General features: G+C 51.5%; 2 protein-coding genes across 6 annotated transcripts; one reads left to right on the top strand and one right to left on the bottom strand.

The window, feature by feature from the left end:
* Nucleotides 1–1597: 1597 nt before the first annotated feature.
* OST4 (oligosaccharyltransferase complex subunit 4, non-catalytic) lies at nucleotides 1598–2861 on the top strand. The gene is made up of 3 exons (XM_068564007.1): nucleotides 1598–1686; nucleotides 1811–1948; nucleotides 2611–2861. Exon 2 carries the CDS (start codon nucleotides 1812–1814, stop codon nucleotides 1923–1925), a length of 114 nt encoding a protein of 37 aa, XP_068420108.1. The 5' UTR covers nucleotides 1598–1686; nucleotide 1811; the 3' UTR covers nucleotides 1926–1948; nucleotides 2611–2861.
* AGBL5 (AGBL carboxypeptidase 5) lies at nucleotides 1889–20849 on the bottom strand. Of its 5 annotated transcripts, none has more exons than XM_068564003.1 (15): nucleotides 20612–20756; nucleotides 19226–19486; nucleotides 18800–18971; nucleotides 18314–18477; nucleotides 17558–17735; nucleotides 17114–17292; nucleotides 16239–16695; nucleotides 15566–15735; nucleotides 15101–15236; nucleotides 14217–14419; nucleotides 13375–13589; nucleotides 5800–5952; nucleotides 4592–4704; nucleotides 3615–3739; nucleotides 1889–2009 (listed from the first exon to the last, which is right to left on the bottom strand). In XM_068564003.1, the coding sequence occupies exons 2-15, from the start codon at nucleotides 19438–19440 to the stop codon at nucleotides 1889–1891; spliced, it is 2601 nt and encodes an 866-aa protein (XP_068420104.1). In that variant the 5' UTR covers nucleotides 19441–19486; nucleotides 20612–20756. The 5 variants fall into 5 exon arrangements, with proteins under 5 accessions (XP_068420104.1, XP_068420105.1, XP_068420103.1 ...); XM_068564004.1 differs by lacking the exon at nucleotides 1889–2009 and adding an exon at nucleotides 2712–3240 and having other exon boundaries at nucleotides 15566–15675; nucleotides 20612–20849; XM_068564002.1 differs by lacking the exon at nucleotides 1889–2009 and adding an exon at nucleotides 2712–3240.
* Nucleotides 20850–20959: the final 110 nt, after the last annotated feature.

Genomic DNA, 20959 nt, shown 5'->3' with positions numbered 1-20959 from the left:
TGCACCCGGGTCAGCTGGTTTCTGGACAGCCTTGGAAAGCTGAAGCACTTCCAAGGCCTTCTCTTATGTCATCTAGTCTAGAAAGTCTACTTTCCAGGATCTAGTTGTGTTTCAACAGATCTAAAAGTTTGGTTGCACTTGGATCTGCTTCAAATTTCCAGGAGATGCAAAGCATAATGTGTGTAATCCTTTAAGACCTAGACCCTCATTCTCCCAGAGTAGAGCTGGGGACAGACTGCTCACTGACGGGACACATGAGCGAGTACACGGCTGGGATTTCACCGTTATGTGGAGGCAACATGGGCTTGGGATTCTAAACAGAAAACTTCTGGGAAATACTGGGTGGGGGCTGGGTGATGAGACGGGAGGCCAGGGAACTACAGACTGCTAAAGGCTGAGACCAAGCTTAGGAGTCATTGGGCTGGTGCATGGAGGACAAACTGCTGATGGTCCCAGGCTAGGGAAGCCCACTCAGGGCTAGTGCACCCTTAGCTCACCGTGCACACAGGCAGCGAGTCGGTCCCCTTACCCAGCTGTTCCAGCCCCATAGAAGCCCCTGTAGTTTTCTTTGGCTCAGAGAAGCAGAGGCGTCCCCTGAGCCCTGGCCCCCCTCTACCGCAAAGCAACTGGCTTCCATTACCCCTGACAGCTCCAGAGAAAACAGCCCAGCCCCTGGCCCCAGCCTGGCTCAGTGCCGTTCCCTTTTATGGTGAAGCTGAGGGAAAGCAAGGAGGTGGGGGGGGAGTAGGTTTTGGCTGGGCAGAGGGTTGTAGAGCCCCAGGCTGCCTCTCCCCTCACCAGAGACCGTCGGCCATCTACCCACAGTCATCTTTTCTTTTTTCTCCTCGGTGGCCCACTCTGCTTATTACCCACAGGACCCCTCTTGCTGGTCCCAGCCCTTCCTCCTTTCCCCCCTCCCTCACATCCGGGGGGGTGATTTCCCACTTGGCTGAAGTCCCACGGTTTGGGTTTTGATTCCGGGAGGGTCCGCCCTATTTCCGACGCCCACCTCTGAGAGTGGGATGGAGGGAGGGAGTCCGGAAGGGAGGCACTGGTCAGATCACAGGCAGGATCGTTCTATTTGGCGGATATGGGGCAGAAAGGCTGGCGCCGAGGAGAGTTAGCCGGCCGCCCCAGCCCTGTCCTCATTCTGCACCGCCTCTCACCCCTCTCCCCGCCGCCCGGACCAGGGAGGGGACCCTGAGGGCAGGGCGCAAAGGAAGCACCTGGCCGGGCCAGGAAGCGAAAAGTGGGCAGCAGCATGGGGGCCCGCGACCGACAGGGGTGCCGGAGTCTAGGGTCAGGCCGAGCCTCCCGCTCGGTCCCGCCGCCGCACCCTCGCTCTAGCCCACTCCTCGGCTCCAAGGAGGCGGCCCCAGCGGCGCTAACCGCGTCCCGGACCACGCCAACAGCGCCCAGTTGCGCCGTGCCGCGTCCGAGGCGGGCGTCTGCAGCCCGCCCGCCCCCTACGGCGGCCGGGCCCTCCTCAGCCCCGCCCAAGACCCCGCCCCTCGCGAGTGCGCCGCGGGAGCAGGCGAGACGCGGGGGCTAGGGAGCCCTTACCGGCCGAGCCTGACGGCCGGAAGTGGCTGTTTTGGGACTGAGCTGGAGCAGCGAATTTCCGGCCCAGGTCTCCTACCTCGAGCTAGTCCGCAGACCGTGTCGGAGCCGAGCCCTGCTGATCAGGTGAGAGGCACGCAGGCGCGGTCCACGGCCCATCGACGGTGGCTGGGCCAGTGGGGCGAGGACGGGTCCTGGTCTGGGCGAGGAGTGCGCCGGTCTGAGGCTCAGTCCCTCCTCTTCTCCGCAGCATGATCACGGACGTGCAGCTCGCCATCTTCGCCAACATGCTGGGCGTGTCGCTCTTCCTGCTTGTCGTTCTCTATCACTACGTGGCCGTCAACAATCCCAAGAAGCAGGAATGAAAGTGGCGCTTTCTCCGCCCCAGGTAACGGTCCGGGGCTGTAGCGCCCAGCCCCGGAGAGTGAGTGGCGGGGCCGCGCCAGGGCCTGAAGGGTTCGAAACTTCAAATCAGAAAGTGTTGGGCCAAGCATGATACTGTCCAGAACTGGGCCCCTTTATCCGCACAGAGCAGCGAGTGCCCTGCCCCCTTCCCCCTTAAACTGCTCCCTGCTAGAACGGGGTGGGTTCCCGAAACTCCCTGAGTCCCCATCTTCATGTGGTCCCCAGATGCCCAAGTTGATAGTACGGGTACAAGGAGGTACTGACACCCGAAGGAATAAAGGTACTGAGGATGCCGTCCAAGTAAGAGGATTTAGGCTCTTCACTTAAATAGTACTCACTTTTCCAAGGTTGTTTAGGCTTTTATTTAGGCATAATTTTTTTTTTGTGAGGGGTTGGAAAGATAGAGGATTCTATTTCAGGGGCACAGGGCACTGATTTAGGGGTTGGCTAGTGTAGACCCAAGCCATAGAGAAGAATGGGATGGGGGGGGGGCGTGTGTTGTATGAACGTCTTGTGAACCAACCCATAAGTGTGCGCGAGAATTGTCAGGGGGGACAGGGTGGATGGGAGCTGATTGCTGAAGGATTGCCCCAGAGGAAAGCTGCAGCATTTTCCTTACCTCAGGTCTTTCCCCCTCTTTTCTAGGGTTCCAGGACATAGTCTGAGGCAAGATGGAGGGTGTGAGGGGCCTTCACACTTCACTTCATCCCTTCTACCCATCACAACATACAAAGCAACTACACCTGGATTTTTCCAAACAACTTTTATTTCCTCAAAGTCTTCCTTAATCTTATGGAACAAGAAGCTGCCACTGAATAGGGCCCAGCATAGGGCTACTTTCTTTTCTACTCCCTCCCCCCAATATAAAAATATAGATTTTTTTTGTGGTCCCAAAATCGTGTGCTGTGGAGGGAGGGAAGGGGTGGCAGGTCCCTGCTTTGTCCTGTCTCAAGGTGATGCTCTGCAATGTCTCAGAACAGTGTGGCTGGCGTTCCAAGGAGTTATAATTGTCACATGGAATCAGGAGCTGAGAAAGGCGACTAGCACATTTCTCACTGTGTTCCCCATCTCGGGGTCATGTGCTGGGCAAGAAGGTCAAGGCATCAGACCCGGGGAGAAACAGTGAGTGGAGGAGATTTAGGGACAAAACAAACCTCAGTTTGGCCCAAGGGCCCCCCACTGTAACAAATCCGGGACTGGGAGTCAGACAGACTACGGGAAATAGGAGAAAAGGCAGGGGCAGAGCGGGGCCGCGGGGGCCCAGCCTGAGGCAGCCTGCAACAGAGAAGAGAGAGGAGTCAGGGTTGTGAAAACTCCACCCTTCTTCTGGTCTTTCAGCCAGGGGCTGGGAGATGAGAGAGGCAAGGTGGGTGAGGACAGGCAGGTTGAGCACTGCACAGTGGTCTGATAGGAATGGTCTGACCAGCCTGCTCCTTAGGCCTAACTAGAAGTTGTTCTCTTGTCTGTTGGAGTGAAGACTGACAGCATGATGGGAAAAAAGTCAGGGACTAGGTTCTTAATGAAGGTACATTTAGTCTTTCGGGGGTCAAAGGGAGAAGGGAAGGAAGAAAATGATCCTGAATGGCAGAAATGGGAATAAGGGGATAGAAGTGAGAGGTGGGGTGAAAGAGTTGGACCCTGGTGCTCACCGTGGTCCGGAGCATGGTCCTGGCTCACTGCACTCCCTGGTCCGGGGGATAGGGGACGTGGGGCCCGAAGAGCCTCTCATCCCTCTGCGAGTCGGCGGTGAGCCCCGGCCCAACCTGGGCCTAGCCTGTGTGGACAGGGGGTAGGCTATGAGGCTGGATTCTTCCATGAACTTTTTTGCTTCTAGGTTTCCTTCTAGTATCCACGCGTATGAGTGTAATTATAGGTGTCAACACGGGTACCGGGGCCTTGAGTTCCTGGGCACTGTTCCTAGCTGAGAAGGTAGGGCAGGATGATAGCTAGAAAACTCTTGGGTTCAGTCTACGACTATACATTCCAAGCTTTACTTAACTAGGGGAGTCAAAAGGGTCCAGCATTTAACCTTCATGGCTATACCACGGTCAAGATCTGGCTGAGTAGAGAAGCACGGTGTAGAAAGATGTTGGAGGATTAGTAGGTCTACCTCAGAGCCTTCACTGCCTCAGCCCCTGCCAGAGCAGCTTAAGCTTCACCCATCCAGTCAGCTTCTGCCTATACCCAACTTCAGTCAACCTAGTATGGGGATGTGGACTGAATCAGAGTTGGTGGTACAGCTGTTCCTAGGAGCAGCAACCAGATGTGTTACCTGGGGAATCCGGGACCCCTCCTGGCGGGAACTCTCCTCGGGCAGGTCTGGGCAGAAAGAGAGGAGAAGCTAAGGGCAGGGGCAGGCAAAGCCAAAGCTAGCAGGCTGAGGTTAGGGTACGTCTGGCAGGGATACTGGGATTGGAAGCAAGCAAGAGACCTGGCTGAAGGGGACGGGGGTGCAGCACTGGACAGACAGGCACTCAGGCATCAGAGCAGCTCTCTGCTGTGGTTGTGGGGAGAGGGTGTAAAGCAGTGCTGGGCATTTTCCCTCCCACTACCCAGGTGAACAGCACCTTGCTGGGCTCTGCCAGAGTTGTTATGCTGGGGACTGGGGAAGACCCAAAAATGTTACCTGTAGTCGGGTCCTGATACAGGGGATCCGAGGTCCAGCCCTTAGCAGACCTTTCCCAATCACCATGACAGCCTCTGGTTTGTCCCCTGAGGATAGGAATGAGCAGCTGCTCCCTAGGGAACAAAGGAAACTGATATCAGGATGGGGCCATGGAGAAGAGGTAACTTCCTTTAGATCAGGGTTTCTCAATATTGGCAGTATTGACATTTTGGGCTGGATAAGTCTTTGTTGTGGGCGGCTGCCTTGTGTATTTCAGGATGTTTAGCAGCATCTCTGGCCTCTACTCAGCAGATGGCATTTCTTCCCCTGCCTCCTCCCCACTGTAACAACCAAAAATCTCTCCTGTCACACAAATGTCCACTGCCTGGCAAAATCGCCCCTGGTTCAGAAGCACGGCATGCTCTAGTCTGGTCCGGGGGGAAGATCAGTAACTTGGAGCTTGAACCAGAACCCACTCAAGCTGAACGACTCTGAATTTATAGACCTTAGAGTTATCCCAGTCATATGTGTGAGCGTTTAAGGATCAAGTCGGCAGTACCCAAGACTGGTGGAGTCAGGGCTACCCATCGAAGAGAGTTAACAGGTTGGGAGTAGTGGGCTCTGAGGGAGGTAGAAGATGTTAGGCTGGAGTCTTAGAAATCATTCCCGTCCAGTCCTTTACACGGCTGGGTCTGTAACTTAAAAGGAGAGCAGACAGACGGTCTAGGCTCTATGTGGATGATATGGTCACATAACATTTGCGGTGATGACAGGTGAAAGGCCTATGCTTTTTTCATTCTTCAGTTTTGTCTAAGTTGCCCAGCTCCTGGAGTCAGGGAGCTTGAATAAACAGCAGGTAGGAAAAGTCCTCAGGTTCCTCAACTGTAAAAGTAAGGATTAAATGAGATAATGTGCTTAGAGCAGTGCCTGCCACATAGTAAACGCTCAATAAGTGGTAACTGTTATTTTATTACACAAAGATGTTCACTAAACTCCAGCTTCCTGTACAAGGGCATTGATGTTAGGGATTTAGGATAATCCAGGAGGATAACTGATGCCCCTGGTCTGGAGTGGCCTATATTACATCAAGTCAGGAATGAGGTCCAGGTCACGTGGCAGCAGAGCCGGAGGGACTTCTTCAAGCCTAGTCAGGAGTCTGGCCTATGCCCTGGAAGGTAGGGAAGGAAGGAGGTTGGCCAACCCAGATTTCAGTGGCAGTGGGTACAGACCTGATATGCTGAGTGAGTTGGGCAGTAGGCAGGAGCCCATGTGTAAAGAGGCTGTGTTAGAACTAACAGGAGTTGGGGACGGGGCCGGGCTGCTTGAAGTAGGGCGATGGGTCAGTGGCTGCTGCCGCCGTCTTCTGTCCTGGCTTCGGGGCTCTGAGTGGAAGGGACAAAAGCAGATAAAAGGGCAAGTAAGTGAGGCATTGTCACTCCCCCGCCCCATTGGCTTTCCCTTGTCAGCAGATGCCTGTTTTCAAGCTTGTCATCACACCAGCATCCCTCTTCTGAAGTAAGTCTAAGATGGGTAGAAAGAACTAATAATTTATTCCAGCTCTCCAGTTTTCATCCAGCCCTCATCCTACTTCACCTCTTTGGAGCTAGCCTACTCACCCACCAGTTCATTCTTCTGGCAAAGAAGTTATTGAGCTTGGCTTTCCTAGGTTCTCCTCTTCCCACTAACTGCCCCTTTTCAACTACTTGTCCTGCCCCTAAATGTCAGTGTCCCCCACCATTTTATCCTTGGTTCTCTCCTGCTCTACGTACTCAAAACTCCCAAGTCTCCCTCTTGCCCTTTTTTTCCTGAACTGCAGTTCTAATTGTCTACTGATCGTTCCTACCTGGCAATCTCTCATGACCCAAACAAAACTCATTTTCTCCCCTCCTTCCTTTTGTTCTCCCTATCTTGGTGAAAAATCTGCTAGAAACCTTTCGACTCCTCCCTCACATTTAGATTTGTGTTTAACCCAAATCTGGACAGTTCTCCCTCTGCCTTCACTTGATTTCCTCCTTTATTCACCCTTGCCATTGCCAGCATCCAGATACAGGTCTTTATCTCTCATCCAGGCTTTTGAAAAAAATTCCCCACTGGCCTCCCCAGCTTGAGTCTCTTCCCTTTTACAATCCATCCTTCACACAGGTGCCAGAAATTATTCTTCTAAAATACAGACCTGATCAAAAGTCATTTTGGCTCAGGCAAGGGGGAGATACTGAAGGTCTTTTAAAGGATAAAGTCTCAACTTTTTAACATGGCATTCAGAGCCCCGCCCACTGTGGGTCCAGTCTACACATCCTTAGTAGGATGCTGACTTGATCCTTCACACCCTCTGCTATAGCCTCTCGGGCTACTAGCTATGTGGTTCCTCTGCAAAGTCTGTTTCCTCTTCTAGTGAAACTTTGGACATCTTATATGTCCCATCTCGAATGTCACCTCTGTGAAGCCTTGCTGACCATTAACAGTAGAATTAATTCTTCTCTTTTCTTTCATTGTCCTTTGTTCACTTGGCTAGTAATTGTTTATGGTTTCTGTCTCCTTAACTAAATATTAGTACATGTAAAGTACTTAATACTGCCTGGCGCATAGTAAGTGCTCAATAAATGGTAGCTAATATTCTAATTGGAACTTGAGTCTCTTGAGGGTAGGGACCTTGTCTTTTCCAATACTGTACATCCCAGTGCCTGTAAAGTACTGCCTGGAAAACCAGAGACCTTAATAAACATTTTGTTTACCCGGATAGCAGACACCCACTGTAGACCGTAAGCTGGCTCAACAATCCCTGTCTAAGGGCATATGGTTATACTCTGTGGGGCAGCTCTCTTGGTCCCTTCTTTGTAGCTAGAGCCTCACTGCTACAGATTCTGAAAGGTGGGGTCCCAGTGGGGTAGATGGTGAGGTAGGGAGATTCTCAGGCTTGGCAGGTCCTTCCTTATCACAGGGGGAGAGAGCAGGTACCAAATGCTGTCAAACGGAATGAGCTATTAACCTTTGTGGAGCTGAATTCGATGGTGGTTCCACAATGCCAGTTGACTTCTAACAAAGCAACATGTGTTACAGGTGAAAAGGCTCTAAAGTAGGAAGTAGGTGACAGTAACTTTACCTTGTCTAGCTACACTAGCAGTGACAAGGCTACTTCTGGAAGGTCCCAAACCAAATTTTAAAAAACTGATACTTGTATGAATAAGGACGAGAAGAAAGGGAGAGATCTCAGGATGGAAGCTACGCTAGCTTTGAGGAGTTTGCCAAGATGCTGGGTACCAATTAGAGTCTAAGACCACACACAGGAGCCAAAAACAACCAGACCTTAGGGGGCTAGTAAGAGTTGGCACAGCGATGTCAACAAAACAACCGAAGTCAGAGACTCATGGCCACAGTCACATAACTCGAAACATTACCCACCACCAATGACTTACGAGACACTGTAGATAGAGCCTAGACCTGGGTAATTCTTTGGTTCAAACAGGGATGACAAGATGATGTCAAGTGATAGTGCACAGTAGGCAGAAATAATGAACTTTAATGACAGAGGGGGAAATAGCAGGAAATAGATGATCTGAGAAATATCTATACACAGAAGGATGTTGAAACCATGTTAATAGATGATCTGAGAAATATCTATACACAGAAGGATGTTGAAACCATGTTAAGGGATGAAGCCTCACCCCACCCCAAGGAAGGATAAGAGAGCAGTCTAGAAATTGAGTGAAGGCCTCTGGGACATTTGTAGGTTCTAGTAAGGAACTGAGTGGCACTTAAGAAGATACAAAGCAAAACAGGCAAATGATATAAAAAATGCCAGTGTGAAATGTAAGGATCAAGGGAAAGATATTAAGGATACAACTCAGGAATCCTGCCCCTAAGGAGAGTTTCAGGGTAGGAGACCGGTTCTAGTTTAGGAGAGAGGCCTGATCTGGAAAGTAGAAGGCATTTAAAGGTAACACGTCATCACTTCTTAAAAGACTGTCTTAAGGTTCGGGGGCTGCCTGTGAATTTGGCAGCGTGAGCACACAGCCCAGTTTCTCATGTTTTGGCTTCTGGGCCCTGGTATAATCCAGGCCTACCCAGTCTCCACTGTGACAAGAATTAAAGGGAGGAGCCCCAACTCTCTTCTTTCTTGGTTCTGAGCTAGAGAAACAGTGCCTTAAGGCTGAGTGCAAGTGATAATGTGAACAGCTCTGCATCTAGAGGTTGTGAGATGGTGTTTTATGATAATCAGCCGCTAGGTTCCATTTGGGAGAGGCAGGACAGTCCTGGGGCAGAGGCCTGAGACATAGAGCCAGACTGGCCTCACCATGTATGAGTCAGGATGGATATTCTAAGGGCTCACAATTTCGAGGAGCAGTTGTGTAATCTGTGCCTAGGTCGTGCATCATCCCTCCAAAACATCTTCAGAACTGTCCCTACAGGTAGCACCCCAGATCTCCATGGATCCCTAGGATGATCGCAGACCTGATTTATGGCCTGTGTGGGGTGGACAGGCGAGACAAGCCTTCATTCAGCTTCAACTTCTTGCCTTTTATTTGTTCAACAAATATTTGCAGATCATTTAATAAGTGCCAGGCCTGGGGCTAGGTGCTAAGGGAATAAATAGATGTGTTAGGAGACATTTCCTGCCATCAAATAAGTTTTACTCTATTTAACACAAAACTTTTGTTTGCAGGGGAAAAAGTGAGAGTGGTGATGGTGCTGGAGGCACTCTTCCTGTGTCCTTTGACTCACTTCTCAAAGGAGCCTCCACTCACCATTGGCCTTTAGCTGCTCTATCAGAAGCTGCTGGTCAGCTGAGACAAGGCATCACAGAGGCCAGGAGAGAATTCTGGTAACCTCAGCTTTAAGTGCCAGAGCTGGGGGGGGACTAGAGTGGCCATGGCAGGCTGATGGCTGAAGGCTCCCCGCTTTACACTTAAGTCCCTTGTCTTTTACACCAGTATCCCGCTGGGTAGGGTGGAGGGCTAGGGAATAAATTTAAGTTACTGAGTGAGACTTGCTTGAATCCAGGGCCAGGACTAGTATGAGGCGAGCGAGGCGCCTAGAGTGCATAGTTTAAGGAGGCCCTTGCCTGACCCTGAGAGCGAGTGCCTTCTTAAATCGTGTGTCCTAGGCACCTCACTGGCTTCACTCTAGTCCGAGCCCTGTTTTCATCAATACATAGCCAAGAGGAGGAGCAGCTCGTTTACTATCCACCCTCTCCCCAGCAGGTCCTCCTCTGAGCTGTCTGCACCTGCTTTTGCACCAGGAAATCGCACACTTTAGCTGTTACTTTAGCTGTTCCCCAGTGAGCTCTCCCTCCTGCTCCTCGGTGGCAGCTGCGGATAGTGCCGGCTGCGCTTCTGAGCCCCGCGGTCAGGGACGTGACCACGGGTCTGGGAAGGCGGTTCTCGGGACCTATTTTGCAGCAGGGGGAGAACGAGGTAAGGAAGATCCTGGCACTATGGTCAGGGGCGCTGGGAGGCAAGGCTTACTCAGGCTCTTCCAGCCTCCTGCCCCAGCAACATTCCTGCTCACCCCAAGTTGGCTACTTTTTGGCTTCTAAAATGTCACCCCCAGCCTCCGAGGACAGACCCTGCCAGACTAGTTCCCTGAACTTCTAACTTAAGCTTCTGGCTGGGCTACCTAGATCTTTTCTGAAATTTTCTGGGTAGCCCAATCTCATGTTCTGTTCTGGCCAATAAAGGATAGTCAATTAAACGTACGGTTAAATGTGATAAAATTTTTATACATTAGTGGGAATTTTCTTATAAATAAGTTGGTAAGTCAAAAAAAAAAAAAAACCTTGTCAACGCAATCCCAGTTTTGGGATTTGGAAAGTATATTTATAGCTGCTTTTATAGTTAGAGATATGAGGGTTGTGTTCCTCCTATCTCGGAAGACAAAGTATGCCCAGATGTGGCAAAGGCCCAGGGGCCAGATGTGTGGAACCAGGAAATGTCACAAAGCTACAGCATAGGATAAATCACACGAACAAAATAAGGAAGTTTTTCTAAGGGTTAGCTGAAGATGCCATGTCCACATACCACAGCTGCATCACAAGTCCCTATCCCAAGCCAGGGCCAGTCTCCCATCCTGGAGTCTTATCAGGGACTTTGAGATGAAGTGGTAAAACTGTAGCACCAGCAAATGCTCAGGAGAACAGGAGTCAAGATTGCCAGATCTGATCTTTCAACTCCTTACAGTATTCCTGTTTGGTGTTATTAGGAACCTTCTTGACCCCTTGACTTTAGAGACATAGTTTCTTAGTTCTTACAAATATTTATGCAAGTCCCTAGGGTGTCTTGGTACTCAGACCAGCTCTCTTTCTGCTTCTAAGTTCATTTACCTGGGGGAACGTGGCTTCTCACTTGGTTTCACCTGTACGTGGATGACTCTTAGATCCAACCCTGATGTCATCTTTTCTACAGTTTGGCCCTTTCCCTGCCTGTAGGTCACCTCCATATAGCTAGCCCATGACATCCAAGCACGTCTAAAGTAGATAAACTCAGCACTTTTCTTCCAACAATGTCTTACTGTCATCATGACGTTTTCCTTTAGCTTGTAGCCATGAAGCTCTCTTAGTCTCTCTTCCACCACCACTGAAGCCTGCCACTTCTATTTCTAGTATGTACATTCACAGACCCTGGTATAGGCACTAGTTATCTCATGTATAAACTACTGCAAGGATCCCACCTCCCTGTCCCTGCTTGATTTATATATAAACAAACAGTTCACAGATAGCTCTCTTAAACAAATCTTTTGTTCCCATCATTCTCAGAAACACAGTCATTGCCATGTCTCGTTAACGCATCATCTTTGTTTTCAAGACATTTCGGCCCCTTCCACCCACCTGTCTTGCTGATTTCCACGGGAAGGGCTTGGCCCCTCGAACCAGCCAGTGTGCCTGCTTGTGGTCCTCTCTACGCGGCAGCTCTGGTCCTGGCTGTCACTGTCATCGCTGCAATGTTTTTGTTAAAACCATACACCACCACCCATTCTTCAAAACCATTTCTCAATGATCATTCTTTGGGTGGTTACTCTTGTGCTTATCTACAACAGTGGCTCCCCACGTTCCCTGTATGTTTATAATGAGTGTGTGCTTTTACGTTGTGTTTACTGCCCTGTGTCCCCCGTAAAGTTTCAAGTCAGTCAACCAGGAATTAACTTTGTACTGACTATGCCTATTTTCTGTTAGTTATTTGGGGGAAGTAACAAAGAAACAGAATACATGTCTCTCACTCAAGGAGCTTAATACAACACTCTGCATTTGGCGGGGGGGCAGGGAAGATGTTAATAAAACACTGACTAAAAACTGCCTAGAATCCTCCAGTGAGGACCTAGAAAAGGCTCTTTACTATTACCCTTTTGTAGTCACGGAAGGAGAATTTATGGTGCCAATATTCCTTCTATGAGTTAAAAGGAAAAATTAAAAGAAGAAAAAATATACAGATTTAAGATGGGAAACTCAAGCATATTGGAACACGAAAAGACTAAGTTTGAATAACTGCCACTTAATAGCTGCGCAATCTTGGACAAGTTACCCTTAAACACCCTCAGTCTCCTCTTCAGAAAAGTGGAAATACCACCTATCCCACAGGGTCTTTGTGAGGATTAAATGAAATAAATATGCGATACTGTTTTTTTTTTTGTTCACCGTTTAAAGCTATTTAAATATAAGGCATTATTATTGCTTTAATACTCTCCTTCTATCAAACAGTGTGCAAAAGTGTCCTTTCCCAATGAAGACAGACTCTCTTAAGAGTGGGGCTTGGAACATAAGCAGAGGTAACTATGGAGCTTCTCAGGGGTAGAACATCTTACTGGTCAAAGCTGGTAAGGCCCGCTGCTCTCTCTCCTGTGGCTGCTCTAACTAGTAGTCAGATTTCCACAGCCACTGACCCCAGTGCATGTTTCTGCTCTGCACCGAAAGCTTTGTTGCAAGCTGAGTAGCAGGGAAGTGCTAACAAGGACGAGTGCAGCTTGAAGACCAGCAAAGCTTAGTTCTAGCATTTAAGCCTCCATACTCTGGCAAGATTGCTGTAGCCCAGAAGCCACATACAATGTTGATTTTTGATTTAGTGTTATTTCCAGAAGTGGCCCGGCAACTGTCTCCCTGCTACAGTCCGGGTCACTCCCGAGGAACGGCTCTGGAGTCCCTTCCTCTTCTTTTTCCCTAAAGGCCCACCTGTTTTGGGGATACACTGTGACCCAGAATCTCTTGTCTTGTATCAAGCAGGGTCTCCTTGGCCAAACCCAGGGGCACAGTTGAGCACTTGTGACCACTGCTGGAAGGGGCTAGACTATTGCTTTGTAAGCCTAGAACAGGAGCTGTCTGTAGTTGTTCCATTTTTCTTTGGAAGAGCTGGCATCCTTCTGATAACACTTTCTGAACAGGCTCTGAAGCCAGGAACAATTTCAGCCCATAGAGACCCTGGATAGGATTCTCCATCTTTGTATGGTGCTGCGATTTGGATTGTGAGGACATCTCCTTATGTTGCTCCCAACAAGACCGACCCTGTCCTTGACGTGGAGGCTCCATGTCTCAGTGTGACCCTGCTCTAGCCAGTGTTTCTTCCTTGGAAACTTTCCTGCCTCCCAGCAGTTGCTGAAACCCAGATACCGCGGACTCCCGCCTATGCCATACACGGTACCGTCTGGAGCTCGTGCCGCGGGGAACACCAAGGTCGCAGAAGAGGCTGTAGATTCTGCTATATACTAATTTTATTGATTCACCCCTCGGTCCCAGGCCAAGTGTGTATCTTCAAGCTCTCACTTCCCCCAGCAATGCCCCAAACAACTGAACACCTGTTGCAGGGGCTCCCAGACTAGCTTACCTCTGACGGGGCCCAGCACCCGGTGGCTGACCTTTTGGGTGCTAGAGCCCAGGCCTGGCAGCCCTGCAGGCCGACTGCCATGAAAAGGAAAGCTGAGGGAGTTCTTCATCTGTGGAGAATTTTGTTGACTGCTGCTGCTACCACCAGCACTTGTGCCAGTGCTAAAACTTCGCACGCAGCTCAAGGTATTTTCAGAGCAGGAAACAGGCAGTCCACTGCAAAGAAGCAGATGCCAGTTAACCCTGGGCCAGGGAGGTTGTTGCAAGTCTTTCCCCATGGTCTGATGCTCAGTAAAGCATCACCTCTGGAGTGAAAAGGCACAGGGACTCATTCCAAGGGAGCAGGGAGGGATTTACGTCCATGGATAAGGTACCTAACCTGGGGCATCTCAGGATGCCTGGGAGCCCTTGTTCACACAACATGCTCCTGCAGACAATACGCTAAGAGCCGTAAGGGCTGTCCCTGGGCAGCTTTAACTCCCAGCGAATTCCCCTTTAATGCCTTGGTGCTGCCCTTGGACCCCTCAGTCATTCACAACCACTGGAAGCTGAGACTTGCCCCCACCCGCACCCTAATTGTATTTGATTTTGTGCAGGGCTCTGGAGCAGGGAATCCCCTAGCCTGCTTTTCAGATATCTGGGAAGTATGCAGCTCCAGGTAAAAGGGAAGAGGATCCCATTCTCCAAAAAATGCACTGATCTTACTAATTTAAGTTTCCCCTGGAAATATTCACCATGTGGTCCTTTTGGAAGTTGGGAATCACACAAATTCCTTGGAACTCCTCGCTCTAGAGCCCTGTTCCACTATCACAGCCTTTCTCCCTTCCACCCTGCTGGTCTTACTTGTTACTTTTGGGTGGAGTTCGAGAGCCTCTCTTCTTGTTGACACCCGTGTTCACAGTAGTGCTCAGGCCTCGACTGCTGCGCACGTGTTTTAGCATCCAGGCCCGGAGGTTCGTGAGGCTGCTATGCTCTGACAGCACAATTCGGGGCCATGGATTGCATTCTGCCATGTCCAGAGCTGCAATGGCCATAGCTCGTCCCACCTGTGGGAAGAGTCTGGTTTGGCTCAGTGTCTTGGTCTTCCAACCTAGGGTGCTGTGTTGGTTTGGGGTGCACAGCACAGGGGAAGGGAAGGAGAGGCTGGCCTCACATTTGCTCGATGAGGATCCCAACTTTAGTGCTCAGGCTGTTTATCGCAAGTGGATTTAGAGCTATTCCCTAAACTGTTGCCCATCTGGGGCCCCCATCCATTATGAGCAGGGGCAGGTGGGCTTTCTGGCTGGCACCAGGCAGGAGTTCTCCCAGCAGGAGAAGGCATTGGGATCTTTTCTATAACCCACAGCTCTTTCTACTCCTCTTGTGTGCCCTAGGACACCAGGATCATCAGGTACCTCTGCAGAGGGGGTACTTTTAGGTCAGTAGTGAACAAATGCAGTAGAAGGAGGAAGACAAGCTCAGAGGTGAAGAATCTGACCCGGATGTGCTCGGGGATTCGCTATGGCGGGGTTGGGGGGAGGTCAGAATAGTGCCCACTCATCCCCTCAGTACTCTTACAGTCAGAGGCCTGCGCCTATTAACCGAGGAAGACAACCACAGTGGTTGAGAGATGAGACAGCGACAGTGGTGCGGCTCTCCTCAGAGGACCTTAGAGTCAGGTAGCAAGAGTGAAGGCCTTTCCAGACTTTGCGGTTTCCCTTTGCCCCACTCATCCCCTGCATGCATACCTGCTCAAACTGTTCCACAGTGTATCTGGAGGGGAAGGCCGGCGGGGGAGGGGGGCTGGCACGTCCGTTGTCATGGCAGGCGGCAGGGATGCTGTTTACTGAGCGTCCAGTGTTGTAGTTGCATTCAAGTGTGTAGCTAAGACACAGAGACATTTATCAGACAGAATCTGGACAGAACCACGGGGGGACAGACTAGGTGGTCTATGAGATAATCATTTGGGAAAAAATATACACAAATAGAAAGTGCTAATCCCTAGCAACTAGCAATTGACCTTGGCACTTTATCATATACCTAAGAAGGTCCCCAAAAGGGACCTTTAGTGTCCCAGACTAAAGACAATAACACTAATTGTGAATCTGTCCTTTGAGAAGACTTCGGCTATCCCTGCCCCTTGAACGCCCTCGGCTAGGTATTGTTTTCTTTGGGAAGCTATTTCACAAACTGTATCTCAATTTCCACCCAACCTGTGGATTATCCCTGAGGCTTTGTAGATTGCAACCCGGCCGCTTCCCTCTTTAGACTGGCCATCTCTGCGGTCTCGGGCATACATGTTCTTCTCTGAGAAATTGCAGCCCTGGAAGTCAAAGTGGGCTGAGTTCAAGGAGATGAGCTTTGGATACAGCATATTTTCCACCTGTTTGGGCGAGGAAAAAGGCAACTCAGAAGGAGAGACAGAGAAAGAAGGGAGGGGGACAAGGAAGAGATGCCAAGCATGCGGCCACGTGCCTTAAACACAGCAGACACCTTCAGAACCATCAGCAGTAGTCAGTGTTCGTAAATTCTCACTGAATGTTTGACAATATTTCTAGGTGTTGGAAAGGTACGATTCTACCTCTTTTTAAGCCCTTCTTCTCTCCAATAATGCAAAATTCTCCTCCTCCCCTGGTTTCCCAAACCCTAGAAAAGACTAGGATGCCGAAAGCTTGACCCTCTTTCAGAGGTCATGACGTAATGACTGAGACTTGAGGGGCCCAGTGCTGCCCCTTCTTGGCTCTCTGGAGCTCGCTCAGGATATTGTACCTCTTGCAGCCCCAGGCCTTCCTGCCAGAAGGCCCCCTTCCCTCCGTTTGTGGCCTGACCTTTATTTCCTAGCCTGCAACATGTCCCACACTCACATGACCACCTGTGGATTCCTACCTGGGTGTTCTCGTCACTAAAGCTGTTTCCATACATGAAGCAGCCCCTTTTGGAGGCATGTCCATGCAGGTCCACGTAGTAAGCAACACCACTCTCTTTGGGGGGGATGGTGTCGGGGTCTGGATGCTCAGCCTCAGTGGACTGTTGTGGCATAATCCACACGCTGTGGTGCTTCGGCTCTGCTGGCTCGGTCTGTGTCCAGGCCTCAGGGTTCTCCCCGTCAGACGAGTGCCCACGGCGAGCTTCATTTCGGAGATTGTTGGCTTTCTCAAGGTCGGAAAGGGGAGCATCAGGAGGGAGATGGGGACTGTGCTGGTGCTCAGAGGGACTCTGGGAGTTCAGACGGGAGTGCACGTGGTGGTAGAGAAGCACAGCTTTAGCCCCGTAGACGGCCGGGTGCAGGACTGCATCAGGCTTCAGGTACTGACGGTTCAGATTCACTCCACGCGAGTCTGTGCTGTAGGGAAACAAGGACCAAAGCAGGGTCTAGAGGGCTGGGCCGGCGAAGGAGACACTAGAGTAGATGAAAACAAGACTTGACTTGTGACACGAGAGGCTGAGGGTGCATTAGGAAAGAAAGAATCGAGGCCAGGCCCTCTCCGTGGTCAGCTGTCACCCATCCCATAGAAACCTAAAAGACAGCGCCCTCCGCTCAGCTGGACCTGCGGGGAGTCTGGCTCTTCTCCTTCTAGAGAGTGCCACTAGATGGGATCATATTCCTTCTCAGGTCACTGGAGGATCACATGAACTTGCCCTTGTTAGGGTGCAAGAGGACTGGGAACACAGACGTTAGATGAGAGGCTGACAGTCTTCCATTGAGATGCAGGGCGTGAGGGGACTGGGAACAATCCAGGCGGGCTGGGGACGCTTCTTACCGGTAGTGGCCCCGGACTACGCCATCGGGGTTTAACATGGGAATCAGCTTAAAGACAAAGAGGCGACGTAGGGTTTGGGCCCGAGGATCGTCAGGTCGAAGGATGAAGTCCAGAAAGCCATTGAAGACAAAGCTAGATGGAGTCTCCCCAGGGTGTACCCTACTGCTTAAGAAGAATATCTGAGGTGGAGAGGAGAGCAGTTATTAGGTCAGTTGCTCTATATTCCACGGTAACCATGTGGGGATGGTGGTGGGATGAGGTGGAAACAGCCACTGGATTTCCAGCTGGCTGAGTCTGCAAATGGAGTAGGAGCTGTCACACTTGCCTCAGAATGCAGGCTGAGGCAGTGTCCACGGGGCTGAGGAATAACATGGCCTTAAGCTACCAGCAGTGCCTGGAGCTGGGCAAAGGCCAAGGTACTACCTTTATGCTATTTCTACTCACCCTCTTGCCTGTGAAACGGAATGGTCGGGGTGTGCTGGCATCAGGAAATAGCTGCTCTAGGCGGGGCTCTCGATCTTCTCGAAGCCCATGGCAGGAACTGATCGTTAGCAGATCTACACGAAGTCCATCCAGAGAATAGCAAAGGGTCTCCCGGTGGTAATAGATGGTATCCAGGGGGCTGTAAAGGTAAAAGTCATTAAGCCAGGAGAAGTCCCTGAAGTCCTACCAACAGGTGGGCCTTGTCATGAGCCCAGGATTTGTACGATCTGGTACTTCACCCTAACCTTTGGGGCTTTACAGTCTCGCACAGTTTTAAATGAGGCTGAGGATGTGGGTGGGTCTACATTGCCAGAATGCAGGGAACAGGACAGGATAAACTTATTGTTTTTCTCCCCAGTTTGTGGTGCCCTAGGATAGACTACTTTGCATAGACACAGAGAGTTGGCCTCTGCTGGGGCAGGAGAAAAACAAATGTGTGCTGAGCAATGGCAGTGCTGGCTAAATTCTGGGTAACTGATGGGAGCTGGGATACTAAGAGGGTTGAAGTAGGCAGCTGGATAAGTGGAGTGGAGCGGTGGTAATGCCAAGATCCAGGTCACACAGAAACATCTGTCAAAGATACCCCAAATCCCACATTCTGTACAGAGAAAAGAACAGATGAGGTTTTGTTTCAGGGCTCTTAGGGCAAGTTCCAGGAGTAGCAGAGGTGCCGTGTGGTCCAGGACGGCATGACAGGAGTAAGAATGCGGCTGGCACCTGCTATGGGTAGGGTGGTTCTCCAGAAAGCGCTGGTCCAGCTGGTTTAGCAAATCCTGGCAGTCACTGTAGGAGAAGGGGTAGCAGAAGGCGAAGAAGGTGGTGGCCCCACGGCTTTCCACGAAACGGTGAACAAAGGATAACACAAACTGCGTCTCTGTCATCTGAGGAGCAGAGGAGGAAGAGGGAGGGGCAACATGCCATCGGTGTCAGAACTAAGATCCTGCTGGGGTCACCAGGAACTGACCTCACACTCTCATCACTTTTACCAACGTCCCTCCCTCTGAAACTCCACGTGACAGCCAGATCCTTCTAGGCTTCCCGAGGCAGGGGCTTATCTTGGACTCCAGCTGGCGCCAGAGGGACGCTGGTACCAAAACCTGGTGTCCCGCCTGCCCAGCACGCTGTATCGAAGGGACTCCTCTTTCCTTTCCCTCATCTGCTTTTAGCACCCAAGTCTGTCTATCCTCCTCATGGAGAACTTACCTCAAAGGTGGGCCGGTCTCGAATGCGTTCCCAGCGTGGCCGGGTGGGCAGTGTGCGCACAAAGGGGGCCATGCCCTGGGAATACAGCTTGCTTTGCTTGTTCATGTTCATGACGTTGATCTTGATGAGTTTCCCTGGAGTTCCTCCCCGGACACTGAAGTAGAACCATGACCTGAGGGCCAGAGTAGGAGAGACAGGTCATTCTACAGGGGAGGGTTGGAGAGGAGCGATGTGGGAGGGCTGGAGCAAGCCAAACTGGGAAAGGGCTACTTGGTAGGGAGAGAGGGAGGGAGAGAGGGAGAGGAAGGGGGAGTGGGAGGGGAAGGGTAGTGTGCTGGCACGAACTCTCAGTCAAAGGGCTAACTGAAGCAGGGGTGCGGGGCCAGCCTCTCTTCCTTCTTCTACCCTCCATTACTCTCCTCTTACCTGTTCCCATTCTCGAATTCTGTTTCAGCACAGTCTGGTCGGGTCCACACGTTGAACTCATAGTCAGGGGAAGAGGCAATGCTGCTGGTGGAGGCTGAGGCACCACCCGCTACTCCCTCCCCATCACTAGACACAGATTCCACCTTCTCCACGTGGGCTAGGTTCCCTGAATCAAAGCGAGAACTGAACAGCAATCCCCCACAGCGCAGCTCCATGGTGCGGCTGGGAAAGCATCCTCCTGCCCCACTCAGGCCCTGAGAGCTGGGGAAAAATGGTGGGGTAGGGAGGAGAGGGAAGAAAAATGAAAACACGTTCTTTGAGTATCTCTGGGTGAATGAGAGCTGCTCTTAGGGAGTGCCCTAAGAAACAAGAGTCTCTCTCCGCCTTAAAAAGAGGTAGAAGTGGGCTTCCAGCAAAGGCCAAGAATAAGCAGTATTCTGTCCCCACACTAAGGGTTATAACTGACCTCAAAGGACCCTATTTTACCACAGCTTGGCTATTCCAAAATGAAATACTCAGTGGCTAAAGTATGCTGAGAAACACTAGACTCTTAAGTTTCTTTGCAGCCCAAAGATTAGAGATGCTAGAGAGGTCAGATTGCCCAAATCTAGCCAAGATACACCCACCACCACATGTGGCCATCTTGAGAGATGGGCCATTCTGGATCTCTGGTTCCTAGACGGGCTCCCCACTCTGGAGAAGAGCAGAGTGGAGGGAACCACGTTTCTAACTTTGGATGGGCAGCTTCCTCTCTCCACTCCTCTGTCCTCACAAGTACTGACCAGGCAGTTTTCTGTTGCTCCCCTGAGCCCTGGAAGGGCTGGTTCTTAACTTTTTTGTTACTACCTCGTGCCTATCAGGGAGGAAAACTAGACGTGTGGCCTTTGCCAAGCCAAAGGAAACTGGGCAGAAGCCACCTGCTCACCTGGAGACTGCAGCTCAAACCCAGCTAGGGTACGGGTCTATTCCACCCCCTCACCCCCAGTCCTGTGAGCAGTGAGGCCCCTGAAAAAGCTACCTTGGTAGTTGTGGGTTACTAATGGGTGTTCTGAGCATCCCTAAAAAAAATGTGGCCGATAGAGACCTACTTGGGGACAGGGGGATGGCTTCTCGACCCACAACTCTGAAGGACCCTCACACAAGGACCGAGATTGTCCCGGCCAGGGTGGGGTTTGTTGGCTTGGGATGGTTCTGGGCGGACTCACACTCGCGGGAGGGTAGGAAGGCAGGGCGTAGCGGGTAAGAGAGGAGGCCACAGGAGTGGGGTGCGGCCGGGGGCACCCCGGGCTAGGGGCGGGGTGGGGTGGGATTCCAGAGGGGCTCCGGACCGCCAGGGGCTGAGAAGGGGGCGGGGCCGGGGCCCGCACTCCACGCAGAGCCCCTCACCTCTCTCCGGGCCGGTGATCCCGCTCCCTCTCCCGCTAGCGAGGCGCCACCTGGGCCCCGGCACCCGGGCCCTCCACCCAGGACCCAAACAAAACCCGAGCGCCGTGGTGCCGGGACCCCGCTCTGCCGGGAAACAAGAAGTCTCACGCCTATTGGCCGCGGGGACAGCTGGCTACCCGCCCAGTAAGGCTCGCTGCCATTGGCCAGCACGCCGGGGTTCCCTCGCACGTTTAGCGGGTACCTGAGCCCGTGCTGTTTGGGGGCTCTACCTGCGGGCCCGGTGGGAGGGTTCCGCCCGCGTCTTCTCAGAAGACGGTTAACGGCCTGCCCACCGGGAGGAGGAAAAGA

The sequence above is a fragment of the Eschrichtius robustus genome, chromosome 15 (assembly GCF_028021215.1).
Source record: "Eschrichtius robustus isolate mEscRob2 chromosome 15, mEscRob2.pri, whole genome shotgun sequence".
Classification (NCBI taxonomy): domain Eukaryota; kingdom Metazoa; phylum Chordata; class Mammalia; order Artiodactyla; family Eschrichtiidae; genus Eschrichtius; species Eschrichtius robustus.
The sequence above is the reverse complement of the archived record's forward strand: the minus strand, read 5'-3'. Positions and strand labels throughout refer to the sequence as shown.

What these genes read in the sequence shown, in the direction of transcription:
- OST4 (XM_068564007.1), top strand. Translation starts at nt 1,812, where the DNA reads ATGATCACGGACGTGCAGCTCGCCATCTTCGCCAACATGCTGGGCGTG.
- AGBL5 (XM_068564002.1), bottom strand. Translation starts at nt 19,440, where the DNA reads ATGGAGCTGCGCTGTGGGGGATTGCTGTTCAGTTCTCGCTTTGATTCA. An exon ending in TCCGTTTCACAGGCAAGAGG is followed by an intron (nt 17,293 to 17,557) that starts GTGAGTAGAAAT and finishes TCTCCACCTCAG; the next exon opens with ATATTCTTCTTAAGCAGTAG. An exon ending in ACTCCACCCAAAAGTAACAA is followed by an intron (nt 13,590 to 14,216) that starts GTAAGACCAGCA and finishes GCTTCTTTGCAG; the next exon opens with TGGACTGCCTGTTTCCTGCT.